General features: G+C 37.0%; 1 protein-coding gene across 8 annotated transcripts in view; it reads left to right on the plus strand.

Annotated features, from left to right (window-relative positions):
* DLC1 (DLC1 Rho GTPase activating protein) overlaps nucleotides 1-25,642 on the plus strand; it is a 483,787-nt gene that overhangs the window by 266,249 nt on the left and 191,896 nt on the right. For all 8 annotated transcript variants that reach the window (XM_045455325.1, XM_045455318.1, XM_045455352.1 and 5 more), the window contains one exon: nucleotides 2,868-2,901. In XM_045455325.1, coding sequence (XP_045311281.1) covers nucleotides 2,868-2,901 — 34 coding nt within the window. The remainder of the gene's footprint in view (nucleotides 1-2,867; nucleotides 2,902-25,642) is intronic.

Here is a 25,642-nt window from a genome sequence, read left to right on the forward strand (position 1 = left end):
CTGACTGTGACCTTGCATAAGTTACTTTCCTTTCCAGGACTCCATGGGGTTGTTCTAAGGATTCAGTGAGTTTATGCAGGTAAAAGCTTAAAACTGTGCCTTATCCATATTCAGAACCTAGTAAGTGTTAGCTACTTTTTCCCCCTGAGGCACTTTCTCCATGAACGCCTTTTAACTGCTTATCACCAACATTTGCAGTCTTGTCACTGGGAGGGTTTCTGTTCCTTCTCAAAAAAGGTACATAAGAAGTAAATATCACCAAAACTGTACAATAATTTTCCCGTAAAGGGAGGGGAGGGTGAGCAGCTTTCCTATAGTGTAGAATCTCAACAGTTTTCTTAAAGGGAAGGAGAAATAGATGGTCCTGCTATAAATGAAAGGATAATGAGGAAGATAATACCTAAAGCCTATGAAATCCCTTCGATGGGATTTGGTCTCTGGTCATGACCCTGCACTCTGCCATTTACTCACCTGATATTCTCCTCATGGCTGGCTACACCTGCGCCAGGAGGCAGAGTCAGCATTCATGCCCAGAGGACAAGAAGTGAACAACTACATGTAGACAGATATTAGGTCAAAATATACTTTCACTGTAGATTAATTTTGCCAAAATAAAACCTCCATTTTTTACCCATAGAGACATTTTCCCCTTATTTGAAAATTGCATCAGTCTCCAAATTCTGTAAGTTCCAAAGGTGAGGATCACAGCAGTTAATCAGTATCTCACAAAGAAGGTGGTATCTTGATATTTGATATTTTTGGAAATGAAGATTGATGCTATTTCCTCCCTCTCTCTTTCCCTCTCTCTCTCCCTCTCACTTTCTCTCTGTGTCTCTCTCTTTCTCTCTCTCTCTGTCTCTCTCTCTCTGTCTCTCTCTCTATCTCTCTCACACACACACACACACACACACACACACATACACACTTACAACAAAACTAATCACCCATTTAAGCCTACTAGCCTACTTCTCTTACCCCAACTCAGGACTTTGTCCCTGAAGAGAGGGAGAGACGTCAGTTGTAGACATCTTGTTTGGTCAGTGGTTTGGGGTTAAGAGGTATGAAATCCTAGTGGGTCAGATGGATCGAAGTCTTCCAGTACAAGTTAAGACCCTCATGTTTATGATATTATATACATGAATAATTGAGGTGAATGGGAACCAGAAGTTCAACTTCCTTAATTTGTTTTAGAATATCCACAGAGAGTAGAACTAGACGTTTATACTTTAAAGTCTTTTGAAAACATCTCATTTTGAGCTCTGTTTTTTAGACAGTGATAGTGATAGATGATAGTTGCTGGGAATTGAACTTCTAGACCTCTCATATCGGTAAATTGACCCACTGGCCTAATGCCCATAGAAACAAACAGTAACAGCAGCTACCTTTTCCTGAGGACCTTCAATGCTTTATAGAACCTACTACAGTTGGTCCTCTCCGTGACCCTAAGAAGTAGATGTGACTGTCCCTGTCTAATAAAGGAGGAATCTGAGCCTTGAAGAGACAAGGCAGAGATTTGAAATGCCCAGACACCCACCAAACAATTTATCTTTTCTGCCTCCAAAACAGGACAAAGAAATTGAACTGTAAAAATTTTACCTAAATTCAAAAAATGTTTTTGGTTTTATTTATTGCCAACATCTTTTTCAGGGTAATAGGAGTTTTCAGAGAAGAAAAGAATTACATGATGATTGACAATTATTATACCTGGATCTAGTAACTTTACTGACAGTTCCCCAACTCTCATTTTTCTTTTTATTTATTTTCAGCTTTATTAAGGTATAACTGATAAAATTATAAGATATTTAAAGTGTGCACCATGGGATTTAATATACACATACTTTGTGAAAGGATTTCCACCGTCTGTTTGATTAACACATCCATCACTTCTCATGCTTACTTTTTTTTGGGGGGGGGGGTGTGAGAACACTTAAGTTCTACTCTCTTAGCAAATTTCAGTTATCAAAAAAATCAATTATACAATACAGTTTTATCAACTGTAGTCCCCATGTTACACATTAGATCCTCAGACCTTGTTCATCTTATAACCAAAACTTTGTACCCTTTTATCAAATTCTCCATATTTCTCCAGCCCTTGGCAACATCTCTACTCTCTGATTCTAGAAGTTCCCCCCTTTTTTTTTTTAATTCCACATATAAATGATACCATGCAGAGTCTGTCTTGGTCTGGCTTATTTCACTTAGCATAATGTACTCTAGGTCCATGTTATTGCAAATGGTGGGATATCTTTCTCATGCGTGAATAATATTCCATTGTGTATATACCGCATCTCCTTTATCCATTCATTCATTGATGGACACTTAGGTTGTTACCATATTTTGACTGTTGTGAATAATGCTGCAATGAACGTGGAAGTACAGCTATTTCCTTGAGATCCTCTTGTCATTTCCTTTGGATACATACCAGAAGTGTGACTGCTGGGTCATATAGTAGTTCTATTTTTAATTTTTTGAGGAAACTCCATACTGTTTTCCTTAGTGGCTGTGTAATTTACACTTCCACTGACAGTACACAAGGGTTCCCTTTTCTGCATATCATTGCCAACACTTGTTATTTCTTGTCTTTTTCTTAATAACCATTCTAACAGTTGGGAGGTGATACCTCATTGTGGTTTTGATTTGCATTTCCCTGATGATTAGTGATGTTGAGCACCTTTTCATGTACCTGTTGGCCATGCGTATGCTTTCTATGGAAAAATGTCTATTCAGTTCCCCTGCCTGCTCATTTCTCTACTGCCGGGTTCTATTTAATATTTGCTCCATTTATGGTAGTTCATTTTATTCCTAATAACATTTTGATGTTTCTTTCTAGTGATAACATAATTTTTGTGGCTTTTTTTTTTTTTCAGGCTATTCCAGGTATTTCAGAGAAGGAAACGGCTGGTAAGTGGACATTTGGTTATGTTTTCCCTCCTATTTGCCTATTTTAGAATAAAATTCCATCTTCATGTAGACATTTTATTAAATATCAAAAGTGTATAAATCTCATCAATTTCTAGGCAAATGTTATGATTGAATTTCTGAAAAATCTATTTGTTTTGCTCAGAATGTAAGAAAAAAATGTGGTTTTCTAACAGAACGTTACATCACGTTAGAATTAGATGTATGCCTCTTGCAGCCTTACTTGTAACCATAACCACAACTTTTTTTCTTGAGGAAAAGAATTAGATGTTGTTTAGTGTACCAGGGAACAGCCTTTGGAAATCAATTGTCAATAATCATCAAGATTTATTTTTTTGTCTTAAATAGCTTACAATAGTAGTCACAGAACGAAGTGTACTTATTTAAAGCTGATGCTATACCATCAAAAGTATAATTTTGAAGCAATGTGAATGATTGTATGAGAAAATTAGAAAATGTATCTATGCTCTGGGCTATGACTATAAGGCTTAGCAGTACCATGGGAAATGGATAAAGACTAAGGAGAAACATGGAAATGTGAAAAATTAGACTTCAATTGATAGAATCAGGTGCTTTTCAAAAATATCTTTTGATTATCCTCAGTACTGTTTTATGTTTTATGTATAATAATAATAATAATCTTTTTTAAAAATTGAAGATATACTACCAAACTTGAAGCATATCACTTAGAAATTTGGTGTTTGTGACTTTGTAAGAACCATGTTAAAGTTTATGCTATCATCTAAATGATGTCATGACTTAAGTGACCTCACACGAAAGCATTAGTTTGTCTGATAATTTTTATATGGAGGATGTTCTCTTTCTAGTTCAGTGACCTTACTTTTGCCACCGGGTAGTTTTCACAAAAAAGCTTTCATAGTTTTTATCCTTCCATGAGCTTAACTTTTCTCTCCTGTTTAGGCTATATCTGATTTCTTGACTCTAATATGTTGAAAGGTAGCCCTTCAGAACAGAAGGAAAATACTGAACTGGCAGTTTAAGAGAAAAATTGTTCAATTTAACAAGGCAGTGGTATTTAACGGGCTCATAGCATGTACTAAATGAATTCAAATTATAGTTCCGGTGCTCTAATACCTTAAATAGATGTGTTAGTATCTAGCTGGTGGGACAAGAAATAAATGGTTAAGTAACATTTACATCACAAAGAGAAAGAAGGTCAAAGTCATGCTTTATCTTGGGTTGTGACAGTCTCTGTAATTTCCAAGAGTAGCTGCAATTTAAACAAAGTTTATAACAGCAAAGTTGCCATCTTATTCCAGAATGTCAGCAAATTCTTTTACGCCCTAAGGAGAAAATTAGGATGTGAATTCTTGGCTGGGGGATGGGGCAGGGGAAGGAAGAAGGGATAGAAATGCCACTGCTTGAGGGAATGACGAGCCAAAGAGTTACTTTTCCTTCTGCCATTTAAATAATTTTGGTTTGATAGGGAGAAGCCTTCAGTGTTTCAAGCTTCTCAAATATTTTAAAGATAGTTTTATTAGAACAAAGAACTAATTAAACAAGAAGCATAAATATAATGAAACCACCACTTTTTATCATGATCTAACCACAAAAAAACCCCAAAAACATGAAATGGTCACTCTTTAATGATTTGAGTCATTTCTGTAATCCTAGGGCACCAATGAAAAGAGCTGATAAATTCCATTCCAAAAGAGGTTCCACAAGGTGATCTGTGAAAATAAGGTCTACCCATTGATACATATGACCTAGCCAGACCCCCAGAGGTCTGACCTAGAATGGACTAATTTGAACAGAACCTGGCTTCTATATATTAAAACATTAGAATAATTGGAATTTACTCCAGCGTGGATTTTGATGCAGATTTCTTGAGAGTGTACTGATTAGTTTAGAAGGAAATGTGATTTTGTTTGATAATTAGAGGAAAGAAATTATTTTTTAAGAATCGGTGAATTTATGTGTCAAGATAAAGACTTGTGTTTGAATATTTTATTAATAATGGTAACAGATTTGACAATTAAAAGAGAATGACTTATTTCTAGTTTTAAAGGACCATAATGGCCTAAGCAAACTGGTTCTTGTATTACTAAACTTTATTATGCCCCATTTAAAATATTTTCAGTTATATACAAATGTATTCCTCTTTATGAATCTCTGTTTTTAAGCTCTGCTAGACAGAATGGCAGTGAAGGCAGAGGACCTACTCAATCTTCTGAGGGTTAATTGAGCTCTTAAATAGGATTAAGCTTCATTCCCACCCTGAGGCCTGTCATTTTTTTTTTTTTTTCTGTCTTGTTAAATGAATGTAGCCTATTGTTCCATATTAAGAAAGTCTATTTTTAATCTGTGTGACCTCTCATCCAAGCCAACTGGAACCAATCCCACCAGGCCTTGTGAAGCCCTTTAAAAAAAAAAAAATCATTTTGGGTACATTCCATTAATAATTCTTGAGATACAGTTGTGTGGTTGTTTCTGTGTGTGCTTTAAGTAGACATCTTCTATTCTGATCCATGTTGCTATGTCAATACAGCCTGGTGGAATTAATCTTGCTGCTCATCTTCCACCTTGTGATGACAAAAATCTCCAAGGGGAGACACTTTTGAAAGAGCCTCCTGTTGGTTCATTCATTCCAGAAATACATATCGAGCAGCAACATATACTAGGTGTCTTTTTAGGTTCTATCAAGGAAGCAGTTTATGAATAAGGCATGTTCCTTTCCCTGAAGGAACTTAGTCTCAATGTTTTATTGGGCCAGCATCTTCCTTTTCCTCTTCTCAATTGAGAATTTCTTAAACCACCTTATTCAGAAAGCTTACCAGGAAAAGAATCAAAGTATCAAAATGTATGTTCTCAGGATCTGAAAGGGGGTGCAATTAATTTATTTTAAAAAATCATAATTAATCACATAAGTATTCGTGTGTAATTGTATCCAACACATAATATTTTCATATAACTCCCTTATACCACCAGCATCTGTATGCCCCTAAAGAGTGGGCCCAATGCCATTGGTATACTCTCTAGCACATCTGCTTCCTATCTGTGTGGCCTTGAGCAAGTTACTTAACCTCCTCATTTTCCCATTTCTAAAGTATAAATAAAGAAGCTGCCATGTTGTTGTTGTAAGGCAACAATGCTTGGCACAAAATAGGCCCTGAAAAAATGGTAGCTGTTTTTTATGATAATTAGTTGTGCTTATAACTACCATGTGTACAAGCCAAATAGAAGCTAGCTGTGTTACTACTGCCCATGTCTGATCCAAGAGCTCTTAAATGCTTCCTCAGGGCACCAATTAACAGTTAAGCAGCCATCCATGTGGAAAAAAGAGATCACTTTCTCTGTAAGCCTTTGAGTGAGTTACTTCAGACAGAAGTTATCACAGCACACACAGAGTTGGTCATATTTTAACCTCTCGTTAGAAATTCCTGTCTCTATTAGGGTGAAGTTCTCTCTTGTGAACAGATAATCTTCAACTTTCACAGTTTGTCCATGAGAAATGTATACCCTACATCCTATTTTCCTATGACTATATTATCCACTACATCCCTAGTCCCTGGGGTAATTGGATAGTGTCTTCCCAATTCCCACCCTTCCTCCCTCACCCCCTACACACAGTCCTGTCAACACTGCCTTCTAATCAACCCTCGTCCCTTCTCCCTGCCATTGCATTAATGCAGTCCTCCACTTCCCATGGACTTTTGCCACAGCAACCAGAACTGGTTTCCCTGACTCAACCTGTCATTACACCAGTCTACTCTCTACACTGTCACCAGAGTGATGTTTGAAAAGCACCACCTGATTGTATCAATTTCTGCTTTAACTTTTTCCTCCTCCTGGCTGTCTACAGGGTAGGGTCAAATTGCCTGCATCATACCTGGCCATTTGTAATCTGGAAGCAGTCTAATGTATTATGCTAGATAATGTCCATTTTGTCACCCAGATCTACTACTTCTTGTCAACTCTGTGCCCTGGAGGCTGACCAGTGTGGACAGAAAGAACCAGGGGACTGCCCACCTTTTTGTCTTCCCTATTCCTTCAGTTCCCTTCCCTGTTCCTTCCCTATTCCACCAATAAGAGGAGACTGGGAGGAGAGGAAGGCAGGGTGTGACATTGGGGCTGTGGAGTTGGGTAGTTAGCCCCCATCTGTTTCCCAAAGAGTCCCTGCCGGCTTTTCTCAGGTGACTCTTTCCACACAAGTCCCAGGTACTGAAAACCATTCTCTCCTCTGGCCTTTGTGGCTTCCCTAAATTTATATATAATTCTGTTACTAAACTTTCCTCAGTTACCCAATGTAGCATCTGTTTCCTGTGAGGAGTCTCACTAATATACCTACCAATATTTTCTCCCCTTTCTCTTCCCTTGTGTTGGTTTACTGGTTTGTTCATCCAACTTCAGCATTTCATACAGCCACAGAGCCCTTTCTAGCTCTGTGTCTTTCTACTTTTGCCTGCATCATGCAACCACCTTTCAAAAATATAGATGATAGGCAGAGATAGAAAAAGAGATAAATGGCTTATTCAGAGGGAAAAAGATATGGACATTCATCCTAAATGAATATAATTTCATTTAATTGCATGGGAGAGAAAAATGTCTACACTTATGATTTAGAACGTGTCCTCTATTGCATGTCTACACTTATGATTTAGAACGTGTCCTTTATATGCCTGTAAATTAGAGAATTAGCATTGCATTTTAGTCACCCAAGTGTGACTGAGCATATTTGAAAAGTAGCGGTATAAAGTAATATGAAATCTCTCATTCTAAAGTTAAATCACAGAACACCTCGCAAATTTTGTCAGAATGCAAGGCAGCTCTGAAAAATAGACCATTATTATATTAACCAAAAATGGCAAAGTTTTTGCCCTGAGTGTCTTGAAAATTCTGCTTGTTTTATTAGATCCAACAATATTGTCTCCTTAATGAATTACTTCCTAAGCAGAGTTAGTCATTGATTTTTCCGTGCCCCTAGAAAACTCTGTGTTTGTTACTGCAATCTTATTATCTTGCTTTGTGGTATGCCCTCATGTCTAGGCCATGAGCTTTCCTAGATAAGGAATATTGTCTGTGTGCCCTATAATTTAAACAGCTAATAAGCACATAAGTGAGTGTTCTGTAAATACATGTTAACCAATAAATTATAACTACAAAGATGCTTTGACTTCGATCTTAATGATTTAATGTTAATATAGTTCTAAAAATTTATATAACTCACTCTCCCCCCCCCTCCCATTACTCCTACTACCCCCATAACTGCCAAATAGTTCAGCTGGGTAATTAATTAATGGTGTTATTTGTGGACCTATCTCATGCAAATATGTAAAGCGCACCATTGAGAAAGATGACTTAGAATCTGACTTTGTTTGCATTCCTTGGTCATTTTTCTTAGAATGTTTGTACTCCTGCCTTTAGGTTAGTTTGTTGACCAGAAAATGTTAAAACCAAGATAATGAATAATTATAGCCTGAAACACTTGTGAAAGATAGCTTTCAGAAGCATATAACAGATTCACAGTCTCTCCACATTTTGTGTTGTGGCTAGTAAGGCAGAACATAGAAATCAAATACTTCTTTGTGACAAATGTGTGAGGAGAAAAATCAGGGTTTTCATAATTTCATTCCAGGTTCCTTGTAAACACACCTAATAACAAAGCCCAGATTTGGTGCCTTTTGGTATTAATTTTCTTGGCTGCCTTTGATCACTGAGAAGAGAAATACAGATGACAAAAACAAAAACACAAAAAACCCCAAAACTGAAATGCAAAGATATTCCCCCTTTTCCAATCTGATTATCATTGCTTGATTCAGGGAATTATCCATGTGATGTATTCTGCTCTAAATCAGGTTTCAATATCTACAGATATTGGGATTTAATGAAAGAACAAAAATATGACCGCTCTATTTCAGTTTTCCTTTGAAACATTCTGCTCCATATCATGTCTCCGTTTTAGTACAGATCAGACTGGTTTTAGTGCTGTCTCACTTGACCGTAAGCATCTTGAAAGATGGAATTTCGTTTTATTCAACTTATACTCCCAATGTATGACATTACAGTAGTTGCTTGATATTTGATAAATAAATGAATAAACAAGATCTTTTTAAAAAAAATCAACAAATGCTTTACTCCATACATATAATACTCCCAGAGCCAAATGCAGAATCTTATCATTCTATTCTAAGTGAAGTGCTTTCTGTGACTGCAAAGACCCCCAGCTGTTTTACAGGGTTCGGCAGGATCTGAAACTTGTCTTTATCTGGCCAGGCTGGGCTTTGGCCAACATTCCAAACTCTTTATTCCCTTTCACTCTCCAAAAACGAATTTCATTATTTTTATACTAGTAGCTTATAAATACTCACTTGCTCCACTTTTCTTAGTATTATGGTCTCTGTTTGCTTGCTTTTTTATGAGGAAGGAATTTAGGGTATGCCCACACATAACCTCTCAGTTTCTCTGAAACCCAATGTAAACTAATCCATGAAAAGTTGGCTGTGGTTGACTGGGCTGTTGAGAGGAAACACATTAGCTTTCAGGTATCAAGGAGTTCATGAAAAATATAAGTAAGCTATTCTTAAATGCCAAAAATCTTGAATTCATAGGATATTTCTCAGTACAGGTAATTTTCTAAATCTGTTTCTAAATGTTCTGTTGGTATTTCATTTATTACCAAGTAGGAAAAGTAAATCTAGTATGTCACCAGAATCAATCAAACATATTTCCTTTCCTTCCCAATGATATTGCAAGCAGCACAGGTACGTGATAATTTCTCTTTAACACGTTGCAATTTGAATGATTCCCCCTGTACTTGGAGTGGTCTTCTCAGGTCTCCATAGCCAAAGGTGGCTGGATCTTCCTATGACATGTAGTGATACCTGTGATGTATTCCTGTTCATGAATTATCTTCTCTATCAGGCTCTGAGCTCTTGAAGGTATAAACGCCCTCCGTTTTATCTTTGTCACCCTGCACCCAATGTAGGATCCTTGCACAAGCAGATACCCAAACAATAGTTTTGAATCATGCATGCACTACATTAATCTTAAGTCTATCAACCACCATAACTCTTCACATTTGACGAGCTTAAAACTTCTTCCTCCAAAAAGCCTTGTGCACATTCTGTTCCCTGCTTCATCCCTTGAAAGAATGGCTATCAGGACTGGGAAGAGGGAGCGAGGAACTACCAGTCCACGCTAATGAGGCAGTTTTGCATTTCAGTATTTTAATCGACATTAACCTTTTATCACTAGAAAAATTAACGTGTCCTTCCAGTCTTCCCTGAAGAACAATTTATTAAAAGGCCCCTTTCCATCAGTTTTGTTTTACAGAGCAATAGAAGAACTTTCACGTAGTTTGAAAATCTTATCATTTTTAGATGCCCTCAAATATTTACTTTGACAGAATTCACAGTGCACAGTTTGCAGTTCAGTTACTTTTATTAATCATATGAATACATAGACAAATATGTACCCACAAGATAGTTGTACATTGATTCTACTTTCTTAGGGAGGTGCATGTACTTTGGAAAGGTACACATAACAAGTATTACTTTGACCTGAGTGTGAAATGACCTACCACTCTACTGGTATGACTGTGCTTTTCTTCTCTCACTGACCCTCCTTTGGTTTGAAGGACTCTGATTTGTTTTTCTAGAGGCAAAACTTTGAGATCAATCTCTCTCCCAGATGGATGCATAAATATTTCTATTGTAGACTAAAAATCACATTTTGAGATGTGGTTTATCTAAATGAGAAATCCAAGGCAGTTATTAACAACCAAAACAAATTTACTCATGCCCAAGACAAGGCTGGTGCCCATTTTGTTGTGGGAAGGCTGTGCCGAACACCAGTCTGGCTATTTCAGGAGAATGGATCATGAATTCAAAAAGCTATTTTCTCCTGATTACTGTAATCAGATAGAAAAGATTTTATAGGGCGCCTGAGTGGCTCAGTCAGTTGAGCGTCCAACTTCATTTCAGGTCATGATCTCATAGTTCATGAGTTCAAGCCCCACATTGGACTCTGTGCTGACAGCTCAGAACCTGGAGCCTGTTTGGATTCTGTGTCTCCCTCTCTCTCTGCTCCTTCCCCACTAATGCTCTGTCTCTCTCCACCTCTCAAAAATAAAGAAACATAAATAAGGAAATAAATAAATAAATAAATAATAAAGATTTTCTAGAATTCTAGGAGTGATGTTTAAGCAAAATGATCCCCTAAAGCCCCCACTTACCCACCACAATGGGGTTTTGATTTTTGTTTTAAAATTTTGTCTAACCAGAAAACACATTCCAGTGACTCCCAACTGCTAATATTATAAGCTTCTTTTTAATATAAATGTTCAATCAATTCTTTCCTAGGGATTTAAGGAAACTAGTAAATGGAGGATAATAGTACAGTTCTTCACTTCTTTAATTTACCTTTTTAAGTCTCTGGTCTTCTTGGATATATTTATCCAGATATTTTCCCTGCCGTGCTATGATTTCCTGAAAGGCAGACATTTTCTCTTCATCTGCATAATGCCAGCCTCTTAGAAGGTCTTTGACTTAATGTTTGGAGAATGAATGGTTGAATGAATAATAACAGCAAGCATTTACTCTGTGCCTGCACTTTCCTAAGCACTTTATAGATACAAACTCAGTAAATCCTCTAGCAACCCTATAAGGTAAGTGTTACTGTTTTCCATATTATAGAGATGAGGAACCTGAGATTCCGAGGTTGCCTAAAATACCCAAAGTCACACTTTGCCCGGGGCAGGATTCAAAGCAAGCAACACAGACTAGTATGCGTGCTCTTAACTACTATGCTGTATGCTGTATGTAGTGGTTAAATGCCAAGACTCCTCAGGCTGATGAACAAATTTTTCCATAACCTGACCTTGACCTTCCTTCCCAACCTTATCTCCCATCCTCTTCTAACATGTACCTTCCGCTGTAGCCGTGGTAGCAACAACACTTTTCCCCTAAGTTTGCTTCTGCGTAACTTGACCTTTGATCCTCCTATTTCCCTTCCATAAATTAACTCCCTCAGCTCCTAAGGTCTCCTTTGGGTCTCACCTTCACCATGAAGTCTTCTATGACGACTCCTGCTCATATTAATTTTATGCTTTCTGAAATATGGCCATTTTCATACTTAATGATATATATGGATGGTCGTTTTCTGTCAAGTGATTCGTCTCAGCATTGCCTCCAATAGTCTTAAGCATGTTTTTAAAAGTCACTTACCTGGGCGCCTGGGTAGCTCAGTTGGTTAAGCGTTCAACTTCCACTCAGGTCATAATCTCACCATTCACAGGTTCAAGGCCTGCACGGGGCTCTGTGCTGACAGCTTGGAGCCTGGAGCCTGCTTTGGATTCTGTGTCTCCCTCTCTCTCTGCCCCTTCCCCACTTGTGCTCTGTCACTCTCTGTTTCTCAAAAATAAATAAACATTAAAAAAAATTTTAAATCACTTAGCATAACGCTGTACACCTAAAAGGGGTATTCTCAATAAATAAACTTTATTTTTTAGAGCAGTTGTAGATTCACAGAAAAATTTAGTGGCAAGTACAGCTCAAATATATGACATTCGTTTAAAGGCAAAACTATGGATTTAGTAAAAAGATCAGGGGTTGGGGATAGAGAGGCATGAATTGATGAAGCACAGAGGATATGGGGGATAGGGAAGCTTTTCTGTGTGATACTGGAATGGTACAGCATGTAGGAGCACCTGGCTGGCTCAGTTCATTGAGCATCTGACTCCTGACTTCCACTCAGGTCATGATCACAGGGTCCTTGGGATCGAGCCCCACATAGGGCTCCATGCTGAGCCTGGAGCTTGCTTAAGATTCTCTCTCTCTCTCTCCCTCTGCCCCATTACCCCACTCTTTCTCTCTCTGTCTCTAGAAATGAAATGAAATGAAATGAAATGAAATGAAATGAAATGAAATGAAATGAAATGAAACAAAAAACAATGGTACAGTGTGTAGGGTTTTCAGATTGGCTTCTTTCAATTAGTAATATGCATTTAAGGTTCCTCCATGTCTTTTCATAACTTGATAGCTCATTTCTTTGTAGCACTAATATTTCATTATATTGATATACCTTAGTTTAAAGAGCTTATTTAATACATTCTTTTGTTTGTTATGTTTTTAAAGTTTAGTCATTTATTTTGAGAGAGAGCGAGCGAGCAAGTGTGCTCAAGTGGGGGAGGGGTGGGGGGGAGGGTAGAGAGAGAATCCCAAACAGAGCAGACTCCATGCTGTCAGTGCAGAGCCCAGCATGGGGCTTGAACCCACAAACCGTGAGATCATGACCTGAGCTGAAATCAAGAGTCAGACTCTTAACCAACTAAGCCTCCCAGGTGCCTCTTATTTAATACATTTGTAATATAAACACTTAAAAAAAAAACTTCATTGATCATAAAATATATTACACAGTCCACTTATTTCAATCTTTATCCTTTCTTCTTTAGGCAAAAGTAATTCTGTTCTCTTAATCATTGACTTTCATTACTTCATTTCTTTCCTTTGGAATTTCTTCAAGTTTTCAAAATAAAAATATTACTACGAAATATATATATATATATATATATATATATATATATATATATATATATATGACAACAGCTGTTATTTATTGTGTACTACCATATAATCTCTGAAAAGAGAGCTAGATGACTCCTTATACTAAGCTACACAGAACAGCAATCCCTCTGGCTCCAAAGCTTATGTGTTTCCTACTTCTTCATGCTCAACATTGCCATTTCTTCGACCTCCAAGTGTTGTAATAAAAGTGTGGTCAAAATTAGCAAAACTGTAATAATTCATATAATTTATATGATCTATTTATTTCTGTCTTTATGCCTTTGCTCCTGAAATTTACTGTTCCCAAAACATTCTTCTATTATCTTTTTTCTCCAAACCACACTCTTCCTTCAAGGACTCACTTGAGTGCCACTTTTTCTACCAAGCCACCTCTAATTGCCCTACACTTTGATGAACTCTTCCTTTGAATCAGACAGGTTTCACTGCTCCTCTTATCTTCTGCCCCTGAAAGGAGCAGCCTAGTATCTTGCGACCCCTTATTCTAACCCATGGCTGGAGTCTGTTGGACCAGAGGCAGCCAAGTGGGGGTGGGGGTCACACTTGACTCAAGGTCAGAGAATAACTGGCTGACCGGTGGACAACTTCTTTCTTTCTGCCCATCTCTCCTTTCTCTCTTTTTCTCTCCCTCCCTCTCTCTCTTTCTCTCTCTCTCTCTCTCTCTCTCTCTCTCTCTGTGTGTGTGTGTGTGTGTGTATTTCTCAGTTAAATTATGAGCTGAAGAAACAGTCAAACTACAACAGATGCTTTGGCTAAAAATTCATATGCACTGTGAGGTAAAGTAATAGGAAACCATCCTGCAAAGAAGAGCAGAAAAATGGCACAATTGGGCCAAGACAGAGAAGTGAGAGACAATGCAAACTAGAGAAAGAGATAAAAAAGTAGCTGTTTCCATCCCACGTGTCAGCTGCAACTCTCAGGAGGTCTCTGCCCCACGTCTGCACAATATCTCTGTATCCTCATGCCTCAGGCTTTTCATTGGCCCAAACATGAACTAGTTCCTTGCACTCACATAATTAGGCATCCTTCTCCAAATCTTATTGAATGTACAATTAGTATAAAAAATACTCTGTTATTTAATGTTACCTGATATCTTCCATCATTCTCTGCTTCTTCTATATGTACACTATCCGCCAAAATATGTTGTTAAAGAGCCTCCGTGAAGAGCCAGGATGCCCTTTTGTTTGCTATTTAGTTTGTTTTACTCCACAAGACCTACCCAAAACTAATTATTTAGTGAATGTTCAATAAAATTTTATTTTTTCACAGTTATACTGCCTTTAATGCTAAAGAGCTATATTACTGCTTCATAATTACCTGCAACCATAGAACATCTGTCCCAACTCTCTTAGCGACACTCATCTACATCAGGACCATCTTATCTTGTATTTATGAGACCCATGGATTTTCTCTTTTCCCTTGACCAAATAAATTATCTCCGTTTAAAAACCACACTCAACTTCATCCTGAACATGCCATTCAGTTTCTAATTGACATTGTAATTTGTTTGAGCCAAGTGCTGCTGCCCCAGACAATTTAATACTTTCAATAGACTGTATTCACATTCCCTCATTCCACTAAACACAATTAGTAAGATATTAAGTAATAATATCTAACATTGTGAATCCACAAGAAGGAACAAAAAACAAACAAATAAGCAGGGGGTGAGACACTTGACACATTTTTTTTTTAATAAAGTATCTTTAAGAGAAAAAAATCAAAATTCTGCTTGGCATACCTGTATTCTATGACTTAGTATTTTTTAATTAAAAAAAGTCACCCATGTGGGTTCCATTTCAGCGATTTTTTCCCCCTAAGATCTCTAACGGCTGTATTCTAACTGCAATGATGAGGACACTAGCTTTCATCTATGCAAAACAAACATCAGCTAGGTAACCCAAAGCGGGGGGATGAAAGGCTTTTCTCTTTTATAACTTTAGTAAAGTGGGAAGCTGACTTGTTTATCATACACGGGAAGTTGCATTATTTTGTAATACTTTGGAGCACCCGATTTGGGGGCCTTTACCAAAAAAAAGGCATCTCGGTCTAATTTGTGACCCTGACACTGAGATGGCACTCATCCTTCTGCAGCTAATCAAGAGCCATTCTCCCAGATGGTCCATGACAACAGAACATAAACAGAGCAGTGACCTCCTCAGCCTCACATGCAGGGAGCGCCCTGAGCTTTTTGTGATGCAGACAAGAGGACTGTGACACAGAGACCTTAGAAATGTCTTTCCAAATGGAGATAGTCTGACTCACGTACAGATGTCTTCAGGCATTCCAAAAGCATTCCCATCTAGAATGTAAGCCAATTTTGAAAAATGCCTGCAGATCACAGATATTGAGACATTTTCCTAAAGGAAACAAAATATAAAATCTCAGCAAAGTAAATTTAGTTAGATTACAGATAGAAGTTAAAGGAAGCCATAGTTCTTTTCTTTCCTCTCTCTCTTTATTTTTTTTTTTTCTAGTAGGACTTAAGTGAGCCAAGCTAACAGCACTGATCCATAGAAAGAATTCCACATCTGGAAAGTCTTTGCTCCATCTGTCGTAGGTTTCCAGCCTTTTGCTCTCTCTTCCATTTCCCGTGACTTCAGCTTACCTCTCTTTTGTTTTCTTTAGTGAAATTATTCAACCCTTAGGGGTTTTGGGGTTTTATTTTGTTTTGTTTTGTTTTTAGGAGGAAGGAGAGCAAAGGAATACTTCATAATGTTTTTTGATTCTCTAGAATTTAGTCTCATTTATATTTCTTGAAGTTTCTGCATAAGTGATATAGATAGTAAAAACTACAAATATCTGATCAACTCTATGGAATTATATTTTAGAAATACATTAGGTAGACAATGCTTTGATTTTTATGGTTGTACTTACTGGTCTTATTTTAATGGTTTTGATAATTGGTCTTAATGGTTTTAATATTGGTCTTAGACTTCTAATTTGAGAGTCTTATTTTGTTTACCTCAAGTGATAGAAGTTAATATCATAGGATACATAGAAATAAAGTTGCACGTTTGCATCATAGTACTCACTGATATCATATTTAATATAATTAAGAAGCAATGTTTAGTATGGAAGTGCTGTCTCACCACATCCCCTTCTCAGCCTTAAATGCATTAAATGGCACTGATGTTTGGAGTTTCTTTTCTTGTCTGTCCTTACGTATTCTCATGGGAATCTCACCCAACTAAAGCTATATCTCCACAATCTCCAGCCCCGGCCTGTCAGTCAAGCCACCCTCTTCACCTTCAGCTGCCCCTGAGACTGGATCACAGAATGACCCACACCCCACATCCTGCACTTTCTACTGAAGTGTTTTTGCTAATACTGTTACCTTTTCCTGAAGGTTCCTTTCATACTGTTTCCAGATTTCTATATTTACCTCCTCTTTGAAACCTCCCATGACCTCCTATACTCTGAAATCAGCTCTTTTCCCCAGAACTCTCAAATACTAGACTTGAAGTTCTCACAAGGGTTTTATTCCTTTATATTCTTTATCATGATTATTAAGGCTTTTTCTATTATATAATAAAACCCACGTCTAGTTTGTTTTTAAATTCCTGCACATAAAGGACACTCAATTATTTTTTGTTTGAAAGAAAATGGCACTTTTAATTTGAAAATAAAAGCATAGCTTTTTAATGCAATGTTTATTAAAATGTTCATCATAATTTTCTAGAATGCTTGTTTAAGAATTCAGATTCCTAGGTGCCTCCAGGCCTGCTGACTCAGAGTCTCATAGACTCAAGAATCTTAAAGGTAATATACCCTCCAGAGAGTTCTAGTCCAAATAAAGTTTGAGGCATCACTGGTTCATGTCAGTGAACGTTTTCTGGTTATTCTTCCTCCGCATGCATATAATCTTAACACATACTTCAAAGTTTGTACTGCATAAAAAAATCCTAAGGCTTAAGACAAATGATCGTGACACTGAATGGCTAGTAAAAGGTCATATTTTATTATAAATATAACCAGAAATATCTCTGAATGTCTTTTTTTACCAGACAGTGTACTGGGCTTATAAAAATATTTAAGATACTCTCCTCAAAGAGCATACAGTCAAAGTGAGAGAAAAGATACATATGAAAAGTCTATTAAACAAGCAGAGTAATCAGAGATGCCATATTATGTTCATATAGTTTCACATATTTGCCACTAGCCAACTTAATCATTATCCAGTCAGTTAAATATAACAACATTTTAAAGCAGTAAACATATTTGGACGTCCTAGCCAGAGCAATTAGGCAGAAGAAGAAGGAAGAACAGGAAGGTTTTGTGGGGGGAGAAATAAAAGGCATCCATTTTGGAAAGGAAGAAAAAAAATGTCACTATTTGCAGATACCATGATATTATATGTAGAAAACCCTAAAAACTGCATTAGACAATTGTTAGAGCTAATAAAGGTCTAGAGGCTAATAAAGGTCTAGAGCTAATAAAGGTCTAGAGGCTAATAAAGGTTAGAGGTCAGTAAAGTTTCAGGATACAAAATTAATACAGAAAAATCTCTTGCATTTCTATATACTAATAATGAACTATCAGAGAAATTAAGAAAATAATCCCATGGAAATTACATCAAAAAGAATTTTAAAAACCTAGGAATAAATTTAATCAAGAAGGTGAAAGACCTGTATGTTGAAAACTTACAAGACCTTAATGCAAAAAATTGAAGAAGATACAAATAAATAGAAAGATATTCCACGTTCATGGGTTGGAAGAATTAATATTGTTAAAGTGTCCATAACTACCCAAAGCAACAGGCAGACAGTGCAATTCCTATCAAAATTCCAATGGCATTTTTCATAGAAGTAGAACAATTAGTCCCAAAATTTGTGTGGAGCTATAAAAGACCCCAAATAGCCAAAGTAATCTTAAGGAAGAACAAAGCCAGAGACATCACCCTCCCTGATTTTAAACTGTGTTACAAAACTATAGTAATTGAAACAGTATAGTACCAGCATAAAAATAGACAAATAGGTCAATGGAACAGAACAGAGAGCCCAGAAATAAACCTCTAAATATATGGTCAATAAATTTGCCACACATAGGCCAAGAATATACAATGGGGAAAGGATGGTCTCTTCAACAAATAGTTTTGGGAAAACTGGGCAGCGACATGCAAAAGAAGGAAACTGGACCACTTTCTTACACTGTACACAAAAATTAACTTGAAATGAATTAAAAACTTAAATATAAAACTTGAAGCCATAAAACTCCTAGGAGAAAACATAGGTGGTACACTCCTTCACATAAGTCTTGGCGATGATTTTTTTGAATCTGACCCCAAAAGCAAAAATAAACAAGCAGAACCCCATCAAGCTAAAAAGTTTCTGCACAGCAAAGGAAATCGTCAACAGAATGGAAAGGCAACCTACCAAAAGGGATAAAATATTTACAAATCATATATTGATAAAGAGCTAATATCCAAAACATGTAAAGAACTCATACACCTCAATCGCAAATAAATAAATAAATGATTCAATTAAAAAATGAGTAGAAGATCTGAATAGACACTTTTTTTCCCAAAAAAGACATGCAAATGACCAATAGGGATATAAAAAGATGCTCTACTTCATGAAGCATCAGGGAAATGCTAATCAAAACTGCAATGAGATATCACCTCATACCTGTTAGAATGGCTATTCTCAAAAAGAGCAGAAATAACAAATATTGGCAAGGATGTGGAGAAAAGGGAACTTTGTGTGCACTGCTGCTTGGAATATAAATTGGTACAGCCTCTGTGGGAAACAGGTTCCTCAAAAAATTAAAAATAGACCTACCATGTGATCCAGTAATTCCGCTTCAGGGTATTTATATTAAAAATAAAATATTAATTTAAAAAGATATATGCACCTCCATGTTCATTGCAGCATTATTTATAATAGCTAAGATATGTAAATAACCTGTCTATCAATGGACAAATGGATATATGTACAATGGAATACTACTCAGCCATAAAAAAAGAAATCTTGCCATTTGCGACAACATGGATGGACCTCAAGGCATTATGCTATGTGAAGTAAGTCAGACGAAGAAAGACAAATATTGTATGATCTCTTATATGTGGAATATTTTATATATACATGGACACGGAGAATAACAGAGAATAGAACAGACTGGTGTTTGCCAGAGGTGGGGGTTAGGGGTGGGAGAAATGGGCGGATTTTTTTAGTTTAAATAAATTGAGCAAAAAATATATAGCAGTGGAAATAATCCCATCTGCAGACATGATAGGAAGAGAAAAAGAGAACAGAGACTATGCAATGAGAAACTGAATATCAGTAAGTAGGTTCACTCACATTCAATAAATAGATGTTTGCTTGGACCAGGTCCTTGTTTTATGTATAAATTTTTCCACAGCTCTCTATTTCCTCCTCTTCTCCTAGGCTAAACTTCCTCTCGGAATAGCCCAGCAGGTATTATCGAGAGCTTGTATGACAGAATTCTGAACGCTGTGAAATGGAGGGCATTGGGGGTGAAGGGGTAATCCAGCATGCGGCAGTAACTCTGGACAGTCACACGAATGCCTTAGGGAAAAGGAAGAGATGGCAGGTGTGAAGATGTTCAGGGAGGGACATGGGGTAATGACACAAACATTACCTAATTTCCAACTTGGTAATCCTAGAAACAGCGCAAGTGACCCTGAAAACTCATTACCACATATTGCTGAAAACTGATATAAATGTTCTAATTTTTCAGTAAAGTTACAGTCCTCAGCTTGCCCTTCATGGAATGTATTCTCCCTGCTCCAGGTTAGTGCAAGTCCAGCCAAACGTCAGCCTATCCAGTTCTCTTCCCTACCATCTTTCTCCCTCACTTCTTCCCTCCTCCACTCGAAAGCTGAGAGCCCCGGGGCCAAGGGAAAAAGGACTAAGTGATATTGATGAGCGCTGCTCTGCCTGCTCCTCCGGTTGAGTTGTCTAGGAACTTCCTTGGTCTAGACCTTGAGAACACATCCCTTGAGAATGCTTCCAGCCTGCTGAGCAACTCCGTGGTAACAACTAAGTGGCAAGATGCTCAAGACACTTGAAACAGTGAGCTAAAAGAGGTCACCTGGTCTGGAACGGTCCAGAGAAGATAAGGGTGAAATAAAAGCCTTGAAAAACTGGAAAGGGAGATCAAAGGCAATTCTAGGCCTGGAAAACAGTGTTGGCAAAGTTAGAACAGTGGGAATGCACACGGCAGGGTGATGCAATTGTGCAGCCCAGCCAGCTGGAGCACAGGGTGTGTGTTTGGGAGAAGAGAAAACTGGAAAAATGGGATGGGTCCAGACTCATCAGGCCTTGGAGAGTGATTCTAATTTTTACTAAAAATAGTAAAGCCTATTAAATTAATCAGTGGTATTACCCCAGTTGCAAAGATCTAGACATCCTTATTCTTAACTCTGTAGTCAGTAGTAAAGGAAAAAGAAACAAATCATTTTTTAGATGATGTACTACAATACCAGAAACCCATTAGATAATAACTATGATCACTATTTGTAAGGACTTTTAATATGTAGATATGACTTTTAATATGTAGCTATTACAGGGGATTTAGTAAATGAGGTTAGAAAAAAGTCAGAAACTTTTGAGTTAATGCTTTTGCTTTTGGTGATATGCTTTTAAAAAATGAATTCTGCTTTATTATAATTCAACCAAGTGACATCATGGAGATAAAGAAGAGATATGTGAGTTTAGAGAACTAACGAAAATAGCTGCTTCTAAAGATCTCCAGTTTTCTGATTTTAGAGCAAATCATCATCCTAAGAAATGCTAACCATTTCCTAAAAACTAGCTAGATAAAAAGGTTTACTTTAGAATAATCATATTTTACACTTAAATGACAAAATGGCCTGCGCTGTTTCCTGCCACCATCCATCCTTTGTTTTTCTTTGAATGTTTCAGTTTTCAATGTTCTTACATCACTGATGATCTATAGTCTTGGTACCAGATGTGAACCACTCACTGTGCATGAAGCTCCAAAGGCAAAAATGCTTCCATTTCCTTTCAACATTTTTTTCCAATTTCCAACTTGAGATATTAAAACTGCTTACTATGTTGTTCTTCCACATAAATAACAAATAGTAAGAAATGTGCAAATACCAACAATTGTTCATATTTTTTAACGTTTATTTAGTTTTGAGACAGAGAGAGACAGAGCATGAATGGGGGAGGGTCAGAGAGGGAGGGAGACACAGAATCCGAAACAGGCTCCAGGCTCTGAGCTGTCAGCACAGAACCCAGCGCGGGGCTCGAACTCACGGACCGTGAGATCATGACCTGAGCCGAAGTCGGACACTTAACCGACTGAGCCACCCAGGTGCTCCATCAGCAATTGTTTAATTCAGAGGCTGATTAAATAATTCACAAAACAGTGATTTTACCTTTTCTCTCCATCTAGATACACGAGAGCTAAATTAACACCCATTGAAATACTCAAGCAATTATTATCTCTACATATTTTATGCATATATTTAGAGCAAAGTTCCTAACCTGTTTATGGTGACCTTTTTTTTCACTCTTCTGGTGACACATACCATTTTAAAATATAATAAAAATAGAGTCCTAGAAAATAAAACTGAGGGGAAAAAAACAAAAACATAAAAAAGAGAAACCAAAGTGTTTTATCATTAGATTCAATAGACATAAAATTACTCTGTCCAACTACTATAAGAAGTTTCTAAATGCTTCCTCTAGATTTCTGTGCTCATCCCTGACCATTCATCCAGATTCTGGCCAGCCATTGGCCACACATTGAAAAGTCTCAAAGACCATGAAGGCCAAGCCAGTAGTGAGTGTGAGGAAAAATTAGGGTCAGAACCTCCTGAGTCTCCCATTCAACATTAGGGAAGCGGTGCAGGCACCACATTTCTTCTGTCTATTAATGAGGGTGCCCCCCGCCCGCCACAACTGGAAAAAAAGGAGGGAAAGGAAGGGAAAGGATTTTGTCTAAAAGAAGCACTTTCTAGCAATCTCCACTGCCCATTGTCATCTGCTTTTTTTCTTCAGTGGGAGTACGCTCGACTTTCTCTGCAGATTCCTTTTTTCAGGTGAAGTTTGCAGATTGCCACTTCCTGTACAGCATAACCTATGCAAATGAGTAGTGATGTTCCATCTCCCTTAATAGTACTATTTTTTCCCTTTCCCGGCTCTTCTTTTTATTTTCTTCTCCTGACTTGTCTTCCTTTAGCTTTTTGTATGCCAGCCAGAAGAGTAAGAGTTTCATTTTCTTTCCTGTTGTTTTTTCTTGCTTAAAATATTTGCAAAGAGGTTTTTGTCTTACTATTTATCAGAAAGAGACTATGAAAGTTACATGTTCTTTTTCTGCTAATGTTAGCAGGATACCTGTTTACTTAAATAATCACTTTTTAAGATTCCATTAGGTGCCTTGGAAAGGAATATGTATCCATACAAATAACATATCCTAATACAATAGTGCGATCCAATAGTAATCTATCATTGAGTTGAAATATTTGTATTGCTTTGACTAATAATATGCCAATACTAATAACATGGTGTGAAATTATACTAATAATTATTCAATATAGAATGAGTCTTTTTGTGATACCATTCAAATAAACTTTATTATTGGGGCACCAGGTGGCTCAGTTTGTTGAGTGTACAACTTTGGCTCAGGTCATGATCTCACAGTTCGTGGGTTCAAGCCCTATGTTGGGCTGTCACATGGAGCCTGCTTTGGACTCTCTGTCTCCCTCTCTGTCTGTCTCTCCCCTGCTTGTGCTCTCTCTCTCACAAAAATAAATAAATATTAAATAAATAAATAAATAAATAAATAAATAAATAAATAAATAATTTTATTATTGATAATATCTTAAGTGCCTTATTATAAAACTCTCATACAATTTGACCCAGTAACACAGTACTGGGATATCATTTCCATATATACATTCCATACATACTCCAAGCCAGTGATCGTTTTCTAAGCAGCAGATTCCTCCCCACCTCTCTGTGAAGACTTACATCTGATTCTCAAAGATCCAGAGCTCCGATGATTTGCTTTTTATCCCAGAATTTTCAGTGATATCAAAATTTGAACCCTGAGCTTCTGTTTCCCAATTCTGTCAACTCTATGTAAAATAAAATCCATTGATTTTTTTCAGTTGGGTTGTTTCTATTTTGCTTTTTTTTTGATTTGTAGAAGTGATTTATTATGGACATTAACACTTGTTCGGTTATTTATGTTGAAAATATTTCGTACTTATCATTTTGCTCTTTTTCATCACCTTCAAAATAGCTCTCATGTACGTTATAGTGAATCTCACGCTACCCGCCGCCGCCACCCCCCCCCCCCCCCCGCAACCGCAGCCTCTAGCAAGCACTGAGCTCATGTCTGGCACTATAGTTGTGCCTTTTATAGAGTTACCTGTAAGTGGACAAAGGTGCTGTCACTATTATCTTACAAGTGTTTGTGCAAACGTATGTTATCATTTCTTTTGAGTAATACCTGAGTGGATTTAGTTGGTAAGGGTAAGTTTAACCTTATAAGAAACTTCCAGACTTTTAAATTGGTTAAACCATTTTACGTTCCCACCAGCAATATATAAGAATTCCAGTTGTCCCACATCCTATCCAACAGTTGATAGGGTTAGTCTTTTTCATTTCAGTGTGTAGTGGTACCTCAATGTGTCTTTAATTTGCATTTCCCTAATGACTAATGAGATTGTGTATCTTCATGTACTTATTAGTCATCTTATACCTTATTTTGTAAAGTGTTATTTCAAAATTTTTGCCCATTTGTTAAAATCTGATTATTTGTCTTTTTGTTAAGTTGAATTATAGGGATCTTTATATATTCTGGGTATATGTAGGAGAAAATATGTAAATATTTTCTCCTAGCCAGTGGCTTGACTTTTTCTTCCCCTTGCAGTGTTTTTAAAAGAGCAAAGTCTTTTTTGTTCAATTTATCCTTTTTTTTTAATGATTGATGCATATTGGGTCCTAAGAAAGCTTTGTCTCACTTAAGGCCACAAAAGTTCTTGTATAAGTCTTAAAATCCATGAACATGGTATATCTCTCTATTCAGGTAATTAACTGCTGTTAGCAGTGTTTTACAAACCATTCAGTGTATATGTTTTGGCATGCATATTTGTTAAATTTATCTCTATTTCATATTTTTTGATCATGTTGTAAATGAGACTTAGCGATGTTCATTGTTAACATACGGAAATACAATTGATTTTTGTATATTAACCTTGAATCCTATTAAATTCACTTTTTCTTTCTAGTTAATCTGACTAGAGATTAATCAATTTTGTTGGTCTATCCAAAGAACCATCTTTTAATCTCTGTTGTTTGTTTTCAATTTCAATGATTTCTTCTCTTTATTATTTCCTTTCTTCTGCTAGCAGGTCCAGAGCAGAACTAATTTAGTGCCACTACTGAGGCATGACTCTTCTAGGGATTCTATCTAATACTCCTTATTACATGAGGTCTCCTCATGCTGAGTGGTGGAAACAGAAACTAATTGCAGCCCTGTGTGAGCGCCAGGGAGTTATGTGCCTGTTGACTTCCATTACTTCTTTCTCAAGTTTGGGAAAGTTCCTTCTACACCTGTGCAGATCAGCATTCGGTCAAAGGCTTGGGGAGACTCCTCTGCGGATCTACAGAGCTCACTATGTTGCTCTCTTTCCTTTGGTACCCTGACCTGCAAATTCTAACTGCCTCAGTCTCCATAAACTCTGATCTCTGTCACCTCAAGATTCTCAGATTATGTTTGGTTTTCCCCTCTACACTCGGCGGCCAGAAAATACCCTTAAAGCAGTAAGCTGTAGCAATGGTAGAGCTCATCTATTTCCTTTTACCCTCTTTCAGAAGTCACAGTCCTGAATTACCTATGTGCGATTTCTGAAAAACATTATTTTGTATTTGTTGTATGGGGGGGGGGGCGCGTGGGGTATATCATCAGAATCCTTTCATGGACAAAAGTTAAGGCAACCTATAAAATAACTTTTTATGAAAACATTCAAACCAGCTGTTACTAGCAGTGTTTTGGGTCCTCTAAATAAATAACATTTATTAGTAATATGGTTGAAAAGGTATAATTAGGTTACATTAACCTAATTATCAATAGGTTATATTTACATAGAAAATATTTGTGTTCCCAGTTGTCTGACTTTGAAACTATTGCTGAATGTATATGCTTGAGTGCACCATTCAGCCATTATCCCAAATTGCTTTTGATTT

Source organism: Leopardus geoffroyi, chromosome B1 (genome assembly GCF_018350155.1).
Source record: "Leopardus geoffroyi isolate Oge1 chromosome B1, O.geoffroyi_Oge1_pat1.0, whole genome shotgun sequence".
In the NCBI taxonomy this organism is placed as follows: Eukaryota; Metazoa; Chordata; class Mammalia; order Carnivora; family Felidae; genus Leopardus; species Leopardus geoffroyi.